We start from the raw sequence: 17,705 nt of genomic DNA on the forward strand, positions 1-17,705 counted from the left end.
AATATAGGTTTTCTGCCTTTATACTCTTAACTACAATATGAAATTGGGGAAGTAGGGGGGCTTTTATTAGCTTAAGTTTTCCATGTTCCGTTTACTATGATAGTAGGAAGTTATATGTTTAGAGACATAAGATGACAGTAGGGATGTAGGGGGTGAAGAGATGTGCCATTCCAGCTAAGAGAAGTGCACCATCAACTACAGACTTTGACAGGCTCTTTTGATAAATCCACTCGAGTCTGTTCAATCAGAAACAGAACTCTAGATGTGCAGCTAAGTCTCATGAGCTCTGTCAGGAGCCATGACTGCTATTTTCTCTTTCTGTCCTCCTGGCTGCTTGTCTTTATTTTCTGGTCCCAGGCTGAAAGGTTCAGTCCATGAAGACACACAGGGCACACATTAAAGTCTTTTTTGATTCCCTGTGCTTGTTTTCATTTTACTCCTTAGGAATAACCTCTGAAATGGCTCAGTGTGTATTGTTTTCTCCCAGTGTTAGGTATTTACAGATCTATGTACATTTGCAGTAATATAATTAATAAATTAATAATCATACTACATCTGAAAAAGGAGAAGAGGAGCATTATGTTTATATTGTGCAGTGCAAAAGGTATTGATGGAATTAAGATGGTTTTGAAATTTAACATAAGATGAATTGGTTCTTTATAAAACATACCAGAGTAAAGATGTAAAGATGTGAAGATTAGGTTAATGTTTTCATGAAAGGAAGAGAGTAGTCAAAGCAATTAATGGAAATAATTCCTTGTGATTTAGTATACTTTGAAAAATGTCATGAATTAATTAGAAAAGCCTGCAGAGAGATCTTCAAAAATGCGATTTAACCTGAGCTTTATAATGTAATTGTTTATGATATATTTGAGTCATTTGTACTCAGACCTTAATATGATTCTTGAGTATAGCCATGCGTTGAATTTAATTCCAGAAATATTTGGTGAAAATAAGTATATGGAAGGAACTGTGTTAGACACTGGGCAGACAAAAATGAATATGCTTTGTATCCTTCTGTAATGGATCTCATAATCTGGCTGGGCCATGCATAAAACATAAAACACATATTAGATTGTTCTGTATTAGCACTTATGAGCTGCACTAGCTTTATGAACAGTACTTTAGGAACATAGAGGAGAGAGTAGTTAATTTTGTTCATGGTATGTGTTGGTGAGAAGCAAGAGGTACCAGAAAAGCCTTTTGGTAACTCTGATTCTGGTTATCCCATCTTTCCTAACATTACTGAATACGGGTGTGATAGAGTGGAAGGAGTGGGCAGTCAAGGGAGAAGTACTGTGCTTACTGCCATCAGTACTGTGATGCCAAGAAGATCACTCTGCTCCCAGGTCTTACTTTCTTTTGCTATATAATCCCAGGAGAAGTGGTTGAGAACCTCCCTACCCCTTCCTTTATTTTCCATGCCACACTTGAGTAATGACACACAGCATCTCACTAAACAGTGACTGTCATTTGTGGGCAGGGAATTAAGGTCACGGGGAAACAGAAGTGACACTATTTATTTAAAAAAATCTCCCCTGTGTAATTCCCCTAATTCTTCACCAAGGTTGAGAAAAAATGCTCTAAAAAATGAATGTATCTTTTTTTTAGTTCTAAAATTCTGTGATTGCATGTCTCACTCTGAATAAATGTTTCAAGGAATCAGAAGTTTTAGGTCCAAATACTACTGATGTAATAAAATGAATTACCATTAAAAATAGGTCTATTCTTGGAGAGCAGACTTCCAAATAAGGTAGAATTTGAGATTCAACTAAGATTTACAATGTGAAGACTCTTAAAAGTATTTATTAAAGTGAATCAGTGTTTGGAGGTATATATGTGTGTATGTAAATATATACACATGCTATATATATATATATATATACACATATGTATGTATAAATCCAGTAACATTCAGGGTGAAGTTAAATGTCTGAAATATTGACATTCCATTTATGCTTGATCCTTTTAGCTTTTTCTGCACATGAAACATTCAGTCACCTATTCTAGAGAGATCGATTTGCCCAGTATCGTCTCTGGAGAACACAGTAGAAAATAGGACTCTCAGCATTTTGGTCACATCTGTGCTTTGTCTGCAGTGACAATGCTGCTGTCTTCAGCCAGGGAACTTACAAAGTCAAACCAATCTTCTGATTAAATGGACACAAATCAAAGAGCTTGTGTGCTTCTCAAAAACCTTAAAGCAAAATGTACCCAGTTTAAATACTGAAGATATTTATTTCAACTGTAAATAATATGTAGTGAAAGAAAGAGCTTTTTTGCAAAAGTAACAATAATAACAACAGCAAAAAGAAATTACATAGGAGTAAAATAATAAAAGTGTATAAAACTACTCTAAAGAAAACTGAAACAACTGAGAGTAAGTACAAAAGAAGAGTTGAACATAGGAAAACGTATATACTCTCTGTTTTGATAAAATTACTAATTTTTTAAAAATGAAAATTGATTTGGATTTATGAACCCTTAGTAAAAATAACAATAGTATTTTATGGAACTAGATAAGCTAGTATAAAATTTTGAGAAAATTAATTAAATAATATACGTGAATAACCAGTCAAATTTTGAAAAAGAGGATAATTAATATGGCCTAACTCTAGTAGATTATAAAATGTATTATAAAATTTTAGTAATTAAAATGGTGTGACATTGACACTGGAGATGGATCAATGTCACATAATGGTGATTTAGGAAATAGACTCAAATGCAAATGTTCAATTCATATATGATATTTCCCAACCACTGGAGAGGGAAATAGATTGCTTGTGTTGGAAGAACTAATTCTCTGGCCATTTGGAGAAAGCAAAGGAAGCTGCATATTTACCTTACTCATTTAAAGATTAAATCTCATGTAGATGAGATTTAAAGGTAAAAATGAATTTGGCATATAAACACATGAAAAGGTTCTCAAGTACGTACAGTCATTATTAAAGAAATGTAAATTTTAAAAAAGAAAAATCTTTTGGGGGAAATTTAGTAATATCTATCTAAATTAAAATGGACATGTTTTCTGACCAGCGGTTCCACTCTAGGAAGTTATAATATAGATATACCTGTACATGTACACAAAGTTTTTTTAAACAAGAATGTTTATTGTGGCGTTATCTGTAGTAAGAAAAATGTGGTAACAAGCTAAATGTTTATGTGGTAATCATTAGTGTTGTTTGCCAAATGTTTTCAGCTCTCCGCCTTCTGGTGATTCTGGGATAGTATTTATTGGCCCTTTTGTTGTTAGATTGGATCATGTGTCTGGTTTTGACCAAACAGTTGTAAGTAGAGGTTACGTCTGTCATTTCTGGACCAAACATTTAATTACTGGTGAGGCATCTTACAGAACAGGGGTTCCCAATCCACAGGAATGGAGCAGTACTGGTTCGTGGCCTGTTAGGAACCGGGCCACACAGCAGCAGGTGAGTGGCAGGCGAGCGAGCGAAGCTTCATCTGTATTTACAGCCGCTCCCCATCGCTCACATTACCGCCTGAACTCCGTCTCCTCTCAGATAAGTGGCGGCATTAGATTCTCATAGGAGCGCGAACCCTACTATGAACTGTGCATGCGAGGGATCTAGGTTGCATGCTCCTTATGAGAATCTAATGCCTGATGATCTGAGGTGGAGCTGAGGCAGTGATGCTAGCGCTGGGGAGTGGCTGCAAATACAGATTATCATTAGCAGAGAGGTTTGACTGCACAGAGACCATAATAAATCAATTGCTTGCAGACTCATACAAAAACCCTGTCAGTTTTTCTCTTTCTGACTAGCTGATTCACTTTGTTATAAAGCAGAAACTAACACACCATTGTAAACCAATTATACTCCAAGAAAGATGTTAAAAAAAAAATAAATAAAACCCTATCAGTGAGTGGCAAGTGACAAGCTGCATCTGGTGCAGGCTTTAAGTCAGAATCTGACACTTATTTTAGTCCACACATGGCCCTCCCATTATTTTATTTACCACTTCCGTCCGTGCCTCTTTCCTTCACTGCGCACTTGTCTCAGTCAGTTTTGGTAAGCCCCCCACAAGCTAACCCTAGCCAAAATGAGTAAAAAACAAACATCGCTGGAGAGCTTCTTTGAAAAGGGAGAAAGACCCAATGATGAGACAGTAGAAGACTCTAAGACTGCTGACAAAAAGAAAGCTGCATATAAAAGAAAATACCGAGTCCTTAAATTAAGCGTTCATTGCAACAGGTATTCACATTTTCCAAGCCTGCTTTGTATAATATGTGTCGACCGGCTATCCAGCGAAGCCATGAAACCTTCAAAACTGTTTTGCCACATGGAGACCAAGCACCCTGCATTAAAAGACAAGCCTTGGGAGTTTTTCAAAAGAAAAAAATGTGAACATGAAGAACAGAAGCAATTATTGAAGGCCACCACTTCATCAAATGTGTCTGCACTAAGAGCATCATTCTTAGTGGCTAACCACATTGCTAAAGCTGAGAAGCCCTTTACTATTGGTGGAGAGTTGATCCTGCCTGCTGCTAAGGGCATTTGTCGTGAACTTTTAGGAGAGGCTACAGTTCAAAAAGTGGCATGTGTTCCTCTTTCAGCTAGCACCATAACTAGACGAATTGATGAAATAGCAGAGGATATTGAGGGACAATTGTTAGAGAGGATTAATGAGTCACCGTGGTACGCAATGCAGGTTGATGAGTCTACCGATGTTGACAACAAGGCAGCAAAGCTTGTTTCTGTGCGATATATATTTTCAGGAGGATGTGCATGAGGATATGTTATGTGCACTTTTGTTGCCAGCCAACACCACAGCTACAGAACTATTCAAGTCTTTGAATGATTACATATCAGGAAAACTGAATTGGTCATTTTGTGACGGTATATGCACGGACAGAATGGCTGCCATGACTGGACGGCTTTCTGGTTTTACTACTCAGGTCAAAGAGGTCACTTCTGAATGTGAGTCTACACACTGTGTCATCCATAGAGAAATGCTGGCTAGCTGAAAAATGTCACCTGAACTTAACAGCATTTTGCAGGATGTGATTAAAATTATCAACCACATTAAAGTACATGCCCTTAACTCATGTCTGTTCTCACAGCTTTGTGAGGAGATGGACGCAGAGCACACACGTCTTCCCTCATACACAGAAGTGAGATGGCTTTCTAAAGGTAGGTCACTGGCCAGCATTTTTGAGTTACGAGAGCTGCTCCAGAGATTTCTTTTAGAAAAGGTCACCACTGACAGCACATTTCAGTGACACAGAATGGGTCGAAAAACTTGCTTACTTGTGTGACATATTCAACCTGCTCAATGAACTCAATCTGTCACTTCAGGTGAGAATGACAGCTGTGTTCAAGTCAGCAGATAAAGTGGCTGCATTCAAAGCCAAACTGGAATTATAGGGGTGACGAGTGAACACTGGGATTTTTGACATGTTTCAAACATTAGCAGAGGTTTTGAAAGAGACTGAGCCAGGGTCTTCTTTCTCCCAGCTGGTGCATGATCACCTATCTCAGCTTTCAAAAGAGTTTGAGCATTACTTCCCAAGCACAAAAGACCCCCAAACTGGGAAGGAGTGGATGCGCGACCCATTTGTGAATAAGCCAGGTGAATTGACTTTGTCCGTGCTAGAAGAGGATCAGTTGCTTGAGATTGCAAATGGCCTTAAACATATGTTTGAGACAACTTCAAATCTCCATACGTTCTGGATTAAAGTCAAGGCGGAATATCCTGAGATTGCCACAAAAGCACTGAAAAGCCTGCTTCCAGTTCCAACGTCCTGTCTTTGTGAAGCAGGGTTTTCTGCAGTGACAGCAACCAAAGCGAGATTATGGAGTAGATTGGACATAAGCAACACACTTGGGTGTCACTGTCTCCCGTCACCCCCAGATGGGACCATCTAGTTGCAGGAAAACAGGTTCAGGGCTCCCCATGATTCTGCATGATGGTGAGTTGTATAATTATTTCATTATATATTACCATGTAATAATAATAGAAATAAAGTGCACAATAAATGTAATGTGCTTGAATCATCCCGAAACCATCCCCTCCTGCCCTGGTCCATGGAAAAATTGTCTTCCACGAAACCAGTCCCTGGTGCCAAAAAGGCTGGGGACTGCGGCTACAGAACACTGCCTCAGGCACTGTGACCTGTAATGTCTGAGATGGTGATTGCTCCATTAGCAGGGCTCCCAGAGGGATTGTGCTGGACAGAGACCCCTCCTGACCGGTAACACAAATGAAGCATGAATAAGAATTGAACCTTTTCTTTTTCCAGCCTGTGAAATTTTGAGGTTGTTACTACAGCTTAATTTAGTCTGTCCTGACAATACAATTCTTATCAGTAGGTCCTAATTAAATAAATTATATTATTTCCAAGTTATGTAGTTCTACATAGAGATTAAAAACAACTAGATGAGATTCCCAATGTGTTGCCATGGAATTATCTACAGTTTTCCATGAATACGAATGTATCACCCAGGTACTCATTTTTTTTTTCCTTCATATATGTTAGCACATTATGCACACTTTTGATGAAATTAGCATGTTTTCACATCTTTATGTCTTCCTCCCCTCTATCACTCAATTAAAGCAGATTATACGGTGTTTACTTTTATAGCTTTAACTCTATAACATATTCTAATAGTTAAGTGTGTGGGTCCTGGAATCAGGATATCTGGGTTTGAATCTGGCTTTACCACCTACAGACAAATGTATTCTGGACAAGTTATTGACAGTCTCAGTTTCATTATCTATAAAATGGCTTTTCACTTGGGGTTATTATGAAGAATTTTATGAGATAATTCATGCCATGTACTTGGTACAATGCCTGGCACATAGTATTCGGTCAATAAATGTTAGTTAATGTTATTACTATTAGAGTTAAAAGTATCTTTTGACCATTGGCTATAAAAGATGAGAAAATTGAAGTATTCACACTATCCTCCACTATTTCTACCTATCTTATCACCAGCTTTTGTTAAATAAATTAATTCTACATTTGACGAGGTTTAAAATATTTACATTCAGCTCTATAACCATACTTAATAACTTTGTTTTCATCTTGTGCCTACAGTCATGTGGATTCAGTGTTCACTGCAAGTTCTTTTGTTATAGTTTTTCCATTTATCATTTAATGGTCTTTTTTTTTAAAGTTCCATTTCCTGAACATTTTGTTGTTGTTTCTATATTTGGACTCTTGAAAAAACAGTTTGGTTAGTTGCAAAGTATTGGGGTTTTATTTTCTTTCTTTGAAAACTCTGTAGGCATTTCACTGTCTTCTAGTACTGAATGTTTTAGTGGAGAAGTCTGAGACCAACTTGATTCTTTCTCATTTTTAAAGGATTTGATATTTTTATCTGGGACCCCAAAGGATTCTTTTTCTTGAAATCTACTTTATTAGGATATGTTTTAGTGTTAGTCATGTACTATGGTGTCTTCTTTCTAGCTGTACATTCAATTAATTTTTTTTCTGGAAAGTTTTTCTGAGTTGCAATTGACTTAGCTGACAGGAAAGAGAATGGTGTGGGCATTTTCCCCTTGAGCTGGCTAGCTCACTCATTAGCGAAACCATTTGTATTCTTTGAAAAACTTTGGAAAATTGTGAAGCATAGGTAATAGGATGTTTCTAATCAACGTTTGTAGCTTTCCACCATTGGTGCTTTCAAAAATTTCATGTGGACAACACTTGCTAGTAAATTAATTTCAATACCCATTTGAACAACAATGCAATAAATCATTATTTTCAAGATAGACCATTTGATAAGTGAAAGAAAGTCCATTGTAAGCTTGTAAATAACATATATGTGTATATATATATATTTTTTCTAATTTATGAAACTGTCAAAAATCAGACACCACTATTTAAAATCATCAAATAGTTTATTTGAGCTCCATCACATGTAATAATGTGATACTCTGCATTCTCTTTCTGCAGAGACAAATCACAGATTTCCTGTTGCTAGTCATTTGTCATCATCTAACTGCACCTGAAATAGAGATTAGGGGAGCTCAGGGTAGCAGAACCAATAGTTGAGTAGAAACTTGTTAGAGGTGATGGTATTAAGACAAGAACAGGTACTTTATAAATATCAATTTGACTTAACTTTAGCATAAAAATAAGCCTATGGATACATTTTGAGCTTAAGAGCAGGACCAGCTACATAACTTGTGGGGTAACAGATGAAAATGCAGGACCTCTCGTTTAAAAATTATTAAGTATTATTAAGTATTATTAAGTATTTCAGGCTTCCCTGGTGGCGCAGTGGTTGAGAGTCCGCCTGCAGATGCACGGGTTGCGGGTTCGTGCCCCGGTCCGGGAAGATCCCACATGCCGCGAAGTGGCTAGGCCCGTGAGCCATGGCTGCTGGCCTGCGCGTCCGGAGCCTGTGCTCCGCAACGGGAGAGGCCAGCATACCGCAAAAAAAAAAAAAAAAAAAAAAAATTATTAAGTATTTCAAGGTGGTAGCTGCAGAGCATTAAACCAGGTGTGGGGCCCTTCTGAGCACAGAGACTGTGCTACTGCACATGTGTGCACCCCGGAAGCTGGCCCTGCCTAGGAGGCAGAAATGATGGTACTATTAATTAAAACAGAAAGTTCAGAATGACAGTCTGAGTTTTCTTTTTTCTTTTTCTTTGAGAAGGTGATAAACTTTTAACTTTGAACATCTGAGTTAAAGATACTGGTGTCAAGCAAAGAGAAACATGGGCCTAGAGCTTAAGAGAGTTCAAACTTGTGCTTTGAGTTATCTGCTCAAAGGTTTCTGTGTCTCAGGTTTTTTTTCATCAGTAACATAGGGAGAATAATTGTGTGTCTACATCATAGGGTTGTTGTGAGGATTAAATGAGTTAATATATATGAAGTGCTTAAAAGAAAGTCTGGCACATAGCAAACGCTGCTTAGGTTTTGGCATTATCCTTATGGTTGTTGCTATTGTTGTTATGGTGACTTGAAGCCATGATAGTGTATGAAATTCCGTCCATGAATAGAAGAGTTTTAAGAAGAGTTCTTTGGATAAATTCTGGAGTTGAAAGAAGTGATTGTGAAGGAGATGGGTAAATGAATGGTTTTAAAGTTTGAGAATAATTGCCGGGGGGCGGGTGGGGGAGTGGATTACTGTGTCATGGAAATCAAGGGAGGAAAAAGCAGCAATTCAGTTGTTAAAGGACTTGTTTCTTTGAATGGTTTTAATTTGGAGTGGTTAGGACAGAAGTCTGATTATGTGAAATTAAGAGGTGGAAAGAATGTGGGGGTCGTGGGTGTAGACTTTTCTATTAATAAGTTTAGAAATGAAGGAAAAGTGATAGCTCGATGGAATGGAAGACCAAGTTAGGGATACTCTCTCCCAGTGAGAAGGCTTTCACTTTTGAGAAGAGTGTTCAGCCCAAGGCCTGAACTGTGCCATCACTCAATGTTTATTGCATGGGTGATGAGTTATCTCATTTCACACTCCTAACAACACTGCATTATTAGGATCATTTCAGAGGTGAAGAAGTCGAGACAGACACTGAGCCATCCCTCCAGCTTCACTTTGCACCACTTTGAATTTCTTTATATTTCTTGAATAATACCTTCTGAGTAAATACCACTTCTCAGGAAATGTTATTTCATTCATTTTTAATGGTCCTCAGATTCATGGAACTATTGAGTGATGAGACAATTTAAACTCAAATTTAATTGGCTCCAAAGCTGATATATTTTTACTGCTCAAGGAGTTGGTAAGACGGAAATAATGATGGGAAAAAATGCCAAGGGAGGCAAGAATATGAGTGTCTTGTTGAAATGATAGATGAAATGATGTCCAAGGTGAGCAGTTATGGGGTGGAGGAGAAGGACACAGGATGAGAAAATGATGCTTCTCCCCATAACCAATACAAAGAAAGATGCTGAGTAAGGACACTTGAGAGGTATTGAGGGACTAGATTGGGAAATGAATGAAAATCTGTTCATTGACAGTATGGAAATGAGACAGGCTGGAAGGTAGGAGGTTTTGGTTGAAGAGACTACATCAGAATTTGAGGTCTGGCTGGAAGCTATTTCAGCTCTATAGTTGAACATGTGGTGGGGTCAATCAGAGATTTGGAGTGAAGATAACCATGAAACTAGTGTCTATGAAAGCAGAAGTCCTCAGAAAGATAGCATTGTAATTTTTGAAAGGAAAACTGTTAGGTGGGCATTCATATCATAGTTGAAGTTTAAAGAGCACCATGGAAAAGCAGACTGTAAGAGTTAGGTATATGTCACAGACATCAAAAGAGGGGAAGTGTGATTGTGATTGTCACATGGTTGGAAAGTGTGTTGTTGCCTGTTTTCTTCTCAGTCAATGAGAAGGATGGCCTGGGAAAAGAAGTGGCCTCTATTAGAATACCTGTCAAATAATGTCAAATTCTGGAGGAATTGAGATGAAAAGTTTGGAAGAGATAGTGATTAAGATTCTGTACTTTTAAGGCAGACACACTTATATTCAAGTACTAGGCCTGACACGTGTTAGCTGTGTGACTTGAGCTCTTGTCCCAGCATTTTTTTCTTTTTACATCTTTATTGGAGTATAATTGCTTTACAATGGTGTGTTAGTTTCTGCTTTATAACAAAGTGAATCAGTTATACATATACTTATGTTCCCATATCTCTTCCCTCTTGCGTCTCCCTCCCTCCCACCCTCCCTATCCCACCCCTCCAGGCGGTCACAAAGCATCGAGCTGATCTCCCTGTGCTATGCGGCTGCTTCCCACTAGCTATCTACCTTACGTTTGGTAGTGTATATATGTCCATGCCTCTCTCTTGCTTTGTCACAGCTTACCCTTCCTCCTCCCCATATCCTCAAGTCCATTCTCTAGTAGGTCTGTGTCTTTGTTCCTGTCTTACCCCTAGGTTCTTCATGACATTTTTTTTTGTTTTCTTAAATTCCATATATATGTGTTAGCATACGGTATTTGTCTTTCTCTTTCTGACTTACTTCACTCTGTATGACAGACTCTAGGTCTATCCACCTCATTACAAACAGCTCAATTTCATTTCTTTTTATGGCTGAGTAATATTCCATTGTATATATTTGCCACATCTTTATCCATTCATCCGATGATGGACACTTAGGTTGTTTCTATCTCCGGGCTATTGTAAATAGAGCTGCAATGAACATTTTGGTACATGACTCTTTTTGAATTCTGGTTTTCTCAGGGTATATGCCCAGTAGTGGGATTGCTGGGTCCTATGGTAGTTCTATTTGTAGTTTTTTAAGGAACCTCCATACTGTTCTCCATAGTGGCTGTACCAATTCACATTCCCACCAGCAGTGCAAGATTGTTCCCTTTTCTCCACACCCTCTCCAGCATTTATTGTTTCTAGATTTTTTGAAACTACCACTGGCATTTTTCACAGAACTAGAACAAAAAATTTCACAATTTGTATAGAAACACAAAAGACCCCAAATAGCCAAAGCAATCTTGAGAACGAAAAACGGAGCTGGAGGAGTCAGGCTCCCTGACTTCAGACTATACTACAAAGCTACAGTAATCAAGACAGTATGGTACTGGCACAAAAACAGAAAAATAGATCAATGGAACAGGATAGAAAGCCCAGAGATAAACCCACACACATATGGTCACTTTGTCCCTGCATCTTTAAAGTCTGGTGAACCTATTGGATGAGGCTGTTGAGGAGGAACAGATGAGATATGGCATATAAAGCACGTAAAGAGTAAATTTTCAATTAGTATTTTCTATGGTGAGAGACAGCACTGATTTTTCTGGTTAAGAATTTAGGCTGTGGGAGCAAATGTCCTTGATTTGGTATCTTCCCAGTAGTGTACACTCTGTGAGAATTTAGGAATAGCTACTCCACCCTGCTAACCCTCAGTAAGCTCATCTTTTAATGGGAATCGTATTAGTGTGTGTTTAATAAGAATGCCCTGCAAAGAAGAGCATGTAAAAGTATTTAGTATAGTGCCTGGCACAGAACAGGTACTTAATAAGCATTAAAATGTTAGCTCTTATTCTTAATAATAAATAAAAGTAATTCATGATATAAGGCAGAATCAAGGATAGTAATTTTATTTAGACTACTTAGTTTATATTTTATCAGTGTATAGCTGGCTTTAACTAAGGTAAGTATTAGAATTCATTTTTTAACAGCAAATATTCTTAATTTTCTTTCTGACTTTAGTTCATTGGAAATCCTGGGATTCAGAAATGTGGATTAAAAGTAATTTCTTCTATAGCACATTTTCCTGATGCATTAGAGGTGTTATCCCTGGAAGATGCTATTGATTCGGTGCTTCACACACTGCAGATGTATCCAGATGACCAAGGTTGGTACAATTGAACTCAGGATTTAGATTTTTATAGGCCTTTAGCTGTTGGTTGGACATGTTTAAATTTTTTCTTCAGTTTTGAGATTTAAAACAATAAATTTTGTTTCTTTTTTTTTTTTTAGAAATTCAGTGTCTGGGTTTAAGTCTTATAGGATGTTTGATTACAAAGAAGAATTTATGCATAGCCACTGGGCATCTGCTGGCAAAAGTTCTGATTTCCAGCCTACAACGATTTAAGGATATTGGTGAAATACAGATGAAAGTATGTGCATTATCTTGAAGGGAATTGCGATCTTGCACAGATTTCTCTTTCAGACCAGCTGGTGTAACTCCCACTTTGCGTTAATGGGTATATTCTAGTTAACTGAAAACCTTTTTTATCATTTTGTAGTATTTTAATTATAGTAGATGAAGATAATTGGATTGAATCTCAAAATATCCTGTTTCATAGCTAAATCTCTAAAATTAGTATATTTATTTGTCATTTATCTTTTCCATGAAAGAGCACAGAATGTGCTAAAGAAATTTCAGCCAGCTGAGCTTTATTTGCTTAGATTTTAGATAAGTAAAAGTTATAATTATTCTGAAGTTTGTCATTCTCTGTGTTTTATTGTTAGCTGCTTACCTAGTAATTTTGCCCCTTGATTTTTTTTCTTGCAGTGAAACAATATTTTAAACATTTTTCATCAAGCAAAATTTAAAATGGGATCTATATTAACTGTCTATAAGGAATCCAAGATACTGGTTTAAGATTAATTTAGGGGAGATTAAGAAGTAAATTGTTTCAGAGTGTTTTTCTTTTAATGTTAGCAAAACAAATAGTTTCCTTAAGAGTTTCTGCCTTGGTTGTGGTTTTTTAGTAATGGAGTTTACAACTTTCATAAACCAAATATTTTCATAAATGGCAGCCTTCACCAGGAGTGAAAATGTCTAAGCTCTAATCTTTGCACAGACATTATTAGTAAATGTGATAATGCATGTAAGATTTTAAATTTTAAAGTGCTGAACACACAAGCAAAAATGTGTTTTAGAACCAAAATGTCTTTTATAAATCTGCTTTTTTAATGTGCCTCAACCTAGGCTGATTAAAGCCAAGGCAGAATTGATTATAAGTAATCCTAGGGAAAGGAAATTATTTTGTGCAGGTATGAAGGTGTCAGTCAGTATTTATTCATCTAAGCATAAATTTTAGGATTTTTATAGTAGAGGTTGTAAACTATTGACCAGTGGGCTAAATTTGGCTTGTTAACATATTTTATTTGTCCAGTTCAGTGTTTATAAGTTTTTAACTTGAATTATATGCCTTCTATGCATTTGCATTACCTGCTTTGCTATTGCATTCATTTGAGTTTGCAAGGACCTCTTCTCTAGAGGTTAGTGGACCACATGCTGCTCAGACCTGCATAGATTAATACTATTTCTCCTGTCAAATGTTAGGAAGCCTTTGTAGAAACTCAGCATCTTAAGAGCTCAAAATAATAATTTTAACATTTAGATGATTTCATTAATATATACTAGAAAGATAAAAACTTTAAAAGTTAAGTGGATATTTGGTGAGTTTACCCAAGCTATATAATAGTCAAGTCAGAAGTTCACAACTCTTGGGGTGGTTCTAAAAAGTAATGGTGTACTGATCAGTTCTTTATAAATGATTTGCTATAAGGATGTAAATCTCAGAGTGTCTTTAGAGCTTCTCTCAGATGCACTCAATGTGAATAAAATCTAGGAACTCGCATTTGTCTGAGGTTAAAATTTAAGAAGATAGCACAAAAATTTTGGGGGAAATGCTAAGCTATCTAGAGAACCTGATCTGCAATCTTGTAATAAACAATTCACATCACTGGTCTATTTGGATTTGTGACACTGCTGACTCTGCTGTTCTAATCCTGATTAGTATCTGGCTTTCAACCTGTAGGTATGGCTTCAGGCAGGGAATCTTTAAAAGGCAAATTTTGGTGTATTAGGTATTTTTCCTGCTTTGCTAGATGATAGTTTGTTAACTAGCATCTTATTCTCTGTGCACCTGCTTATTTCTTAGTAATGAGAGAGCAAGGTGTATTTGTTTCATTGTCTCAAGGTTTATAGCTTTAAAGTACAAACCTAATAAATACACCTACTTAGCTAAGTGAACATCCAAGGTTTTAAGTACCATATACAGTCTCTCTTTTACATTATTTATTTATTTTTTGTCCACAATTGCTTTGTTATTATTATTTTTGATCACACTTTCAGGGATTTCAGACAATCTTGACAGTACTGGAATTGTCAGTGTCTTTTTCCAAGCTGCTGGTGCATCATTCCTTTGATTCAGTAATATTCCATCAGTTGTCCTCCAACATCATGGAGCAAAAGGATCAACAGGTACAATGTTTTTCACCTGTATTCTAACTGTTACACATTTAGCTGACTCTAATTCTCACTTCCATTCTTTTTAGTTTCTAAATCTTTGTTGCAAGTGCTTTGCAAAATTGGCTATGGATGATGAGTTAAAAAGTGTGATGCTAGAGAGAGCATGTGATCAGAATAACAGCATCATGGTTGAATGCTTGCTTCTGTTGGGAGCGGATGCCAATCGAGCAAAAGAAGCAGCTTCTTTAATTTGTCAGGTAAATATTCAAGGACTTACTTTTGTTTTTTTCTGTTATTTGACTCTGCCATTGTATAGCTCTTATCTACATCCTATTATTCTACACTACAGAATTTATCAGTTTATTGAACAAATGCTTGTGATTTGTAGGAGTTTAGATTCAGAGAATTTCAGAGGTAATAGGTCCCTTAGGTGTTATTATCTAATCATTCATTTTATTTTTCTACCTAGCTTGTTAAGTTGATAAGTAACTTTTCAAATGTGTCTCCTACTATGCATCTCTGTGCAAATCGTTCTCCAGCCACACACCATACAACACATGGTTTTATCTTGTTTTGATCATCTTTCAGCTATTTTCTCTCTGTTTTCAGTTTCTCTCTCTAGAAAATTCTTCCCTCAGGGCTACCACATGTGGCCCTGTAGGCTGTGTACTGCACACTTCGGGGTGCTGTACACATTGACAACCCTGCTGTGGGCCACCCTGCAGTTGTGTGGCACTGGGCTTGCTTCCCTTCTCTCCCTTCCCTCATGCACTGTGCAAACACTAAATCTGCTTTTGCCTTCACAATCTAACCTAAATCCCTTGTCCTCAATAAAGCCCTCCCCACACTCCCAGACCTCCATACAAAGTAAAGATTTACTTCTTGTGTAAGTCCATGACAGTTTATGTACACTCTTTATATTTTGTGAGTTATGTGAAAGTAGAGATGTACAAGGTTCATCTATGTATCATTCAGAATATCTAACTCACTGCTTTACATACAGTATGAATTCGGTATGTATTTATCAGAGTGCATTACATGTTATTTCAAGTTTGTCTTCATTCTATAAATTTTAGCGTTTATAATAGCATTCGGGAAGCACTACATATATTTTCTGGTTACTTAATATTTCCAACAAAGCAATTATGTAGTGATTTAATATACATTATTAAATAACCAGCAGAGTGCTATGTTTTCTAATAATTTACTTTTAAAGCCTTACTTTATTTAATTTCCCAGTCACCTATGGATTCAAATCAATTTGTCAACTGTAAGATTAAGTTAGCACCTATTAGCAATCTACCTAAAAAGAAACTGAACCTGTAACTCATTTTCATGCACAATTAATTTATGCCAAATACATAATCAAATTATTTAAATTAGTCATATTTCATTTAAACAAGCAACATTAAAAATAGTTGCTTCTCTGTTATTAAAGATAATTAAATTATTTTCCTCAATAATTTAATATGTTTTTATTGTGTATCTTTTGTGTGATCTTGAGATCATTGAGTTTATGTTACTTGGATTGAAAAGAAACTTCCCCTTCAGATTTTTCCTAGGGAAACATAGCTAAAATCACTTGAGTGCAATTACTCTACATTCCCCACAGGGAGTGCTTTCTACTTTTCTCTCAATTTATCCAAATATTTCTATACAAAAGAATTTTTACCTTATTCTTCTTCCCAAGTTCTTTTGGACTTAATGTACTTATTTATATCTTTTCTTCTTAAAATCAGACCTTTACATCCATGGGTGTATTAAATGTAAAGAATTTATCCTAGTTGTCAGAGATTATTTGTATCTAACATGATAAATGTTGTTAAATATTGTGGGTAGATTGATTGAACATACTTTATTTTGTACCACTGCAAAGTAACATAATCAAGACTATTCATGCACCAAAGCTGCATATTAACAACTATTCAGAGCAAGGACAGATTTAATCTTGTTAGGTTTTCTGAGGTGAATATAATAATAATGTAATGTACATGACTGGTAGAGAAGAATATGGAGGATTAATATCGGGTGTGAAAATGCATGAATAGAGACCTGAAGATGACTCATCAAGTCATGGTGGGAAGAGCAAGTATAATGAATTGTGAATAAATATAATAGCAGACACTTCTGTGGTGTTCATTATCACCTGGGCCCTGCTCTGAGCCCTTTACTTAATAAACTCCTCACAGCAACCTTAGGAATAAGTCCTAGTATTATCCTATTATGCAGGAGAGGAATTGAGGCACAGAAAGGTTAAGTAACTTGCCTGAGGACACTCTACAGGTAAGTAGTGGAAAATCTGCCTGCTTTAATCTTTTGTTTACATAACAGATTCATGATAGTGGTGGTAGGGGGAGGGGGTTGTACATTCATTACTGAATGCTGGTTTGAAATATTAGGATTTGATTGTGGGCTGAATTATTTATAAATTAGAATATGAGAGACAAGATGGCAAAGGATAGTAAATTACAGTTTGATTATATTTGAATTATCCTCATTATTAAAATACAAAACTGTGTATCTGAGCAGTACTTTTTTTCCTCCTCATGAAGTTGGAATTACTTTCATAATTTTATTTCTTTTGTCTGATACTGTTTCTTATGTATTTATCTCTTCATGGCACCATATCCCTGAAATCAGCTTGGATAGCTTGGGTCCCCTGAGGAAAATTCTGCTATAAAATGTATTGAGCATCTTCTCTGTGGAAAGCACAGTGCTAGATATTCAGTAAAGAATAGAAAAGGAGTTTCCTGTTTCAAGATGGTTTCAAAGTGTCTGTTGGGAGATGGGGGAGGATAAAACATAAATCACCTTAATACCAGGTAGGCAGTAAATGCCATAATTTAGAGATAAAAGATTTCTGGGCTCCAAGAGAAGAAATGAGTTTTTTTGGCCCCTCCCTCCCTCCCTCCCTCCCTCTCCCTCCCTTCCTTCCTTCCTTCCTTCCTTCCTTCCTTCCTTTAAAATTTCCTGTGGGCCCTTAAAGGATTTTAATAATTTGCTAAATTAAATATATTCCTTAGGCATTGTGCTAGGGTACAGAGGTACAAATTGAATTGCAGTAGCATC

General features: G+C 36.6%; 1 protein-coding gene and 1 long non-coding RNA gene across 10 annotated transcripts in view; both read left to right on the forward strand.

Annotated features, from left to right (window-relative positions):
* LRRK2 (leucine rich repeat kinase 2) overlaps positions 1 to 17,705 on the forward strand; it is a 150,738-nt gene that overhangs the window by 43,670 nt on the left and 89,363 nt on the right. For all 9 annotated transcript variants that reach the window (XM_089920545.1, XM_089920536.1, XM_089920537.1 and 6 more), the window contains 4 exons: positions 12,140 to 12,284; positions 12,410 to 12,549; positions 14,520 to 14,648; positions 14,723 to 14,893. In XM_089920545.1, the coding sequence (XP_089776671.1) occupies positions 12,140 to 12,284; positions 12,410 to 12,549; positions 14,520 to 14,648; positions 14,723 to 14,893 (585 nt within the window). The remainder of the gene's footprint in view (positions 1 to 12,139; positions 12,285 to 12,409; positions 12,550 to 14,519; positions 14,649 to 14,722; positions 14,894 to 17,705) is intronic.
* Positions 2 to 5,488, forward strand: LOC149747982 (uncharacterized). Its single transcript, XR_016394902.1, has 3 exons — positions 2 to 4,934; positions 5,078 to 5,147; positions 5,472 to 5,488. It is a non-coding gene; the product is annotated as an uncharacterized LOC149747982 (long non-coding RNA).

This window comes from Delphinapterus leucas, chromosome 11 (genome assembly GCF_059928025.1).
Source record: "Delphinapterus leucas isolate spDelLeu-1000000601 "Yukka" chromosome 11, BTC_Dleu_Yukka2, whole genome shotgun sequence".
In the NCBI taxonomy this organism is placed as follows: domain Eukaryota; kingdom Metazoa; phylum Chordata; class Mammalia; order Artiodactyla; family Monodontidae; genus Delphinapterus; species Delphinapterus leucas.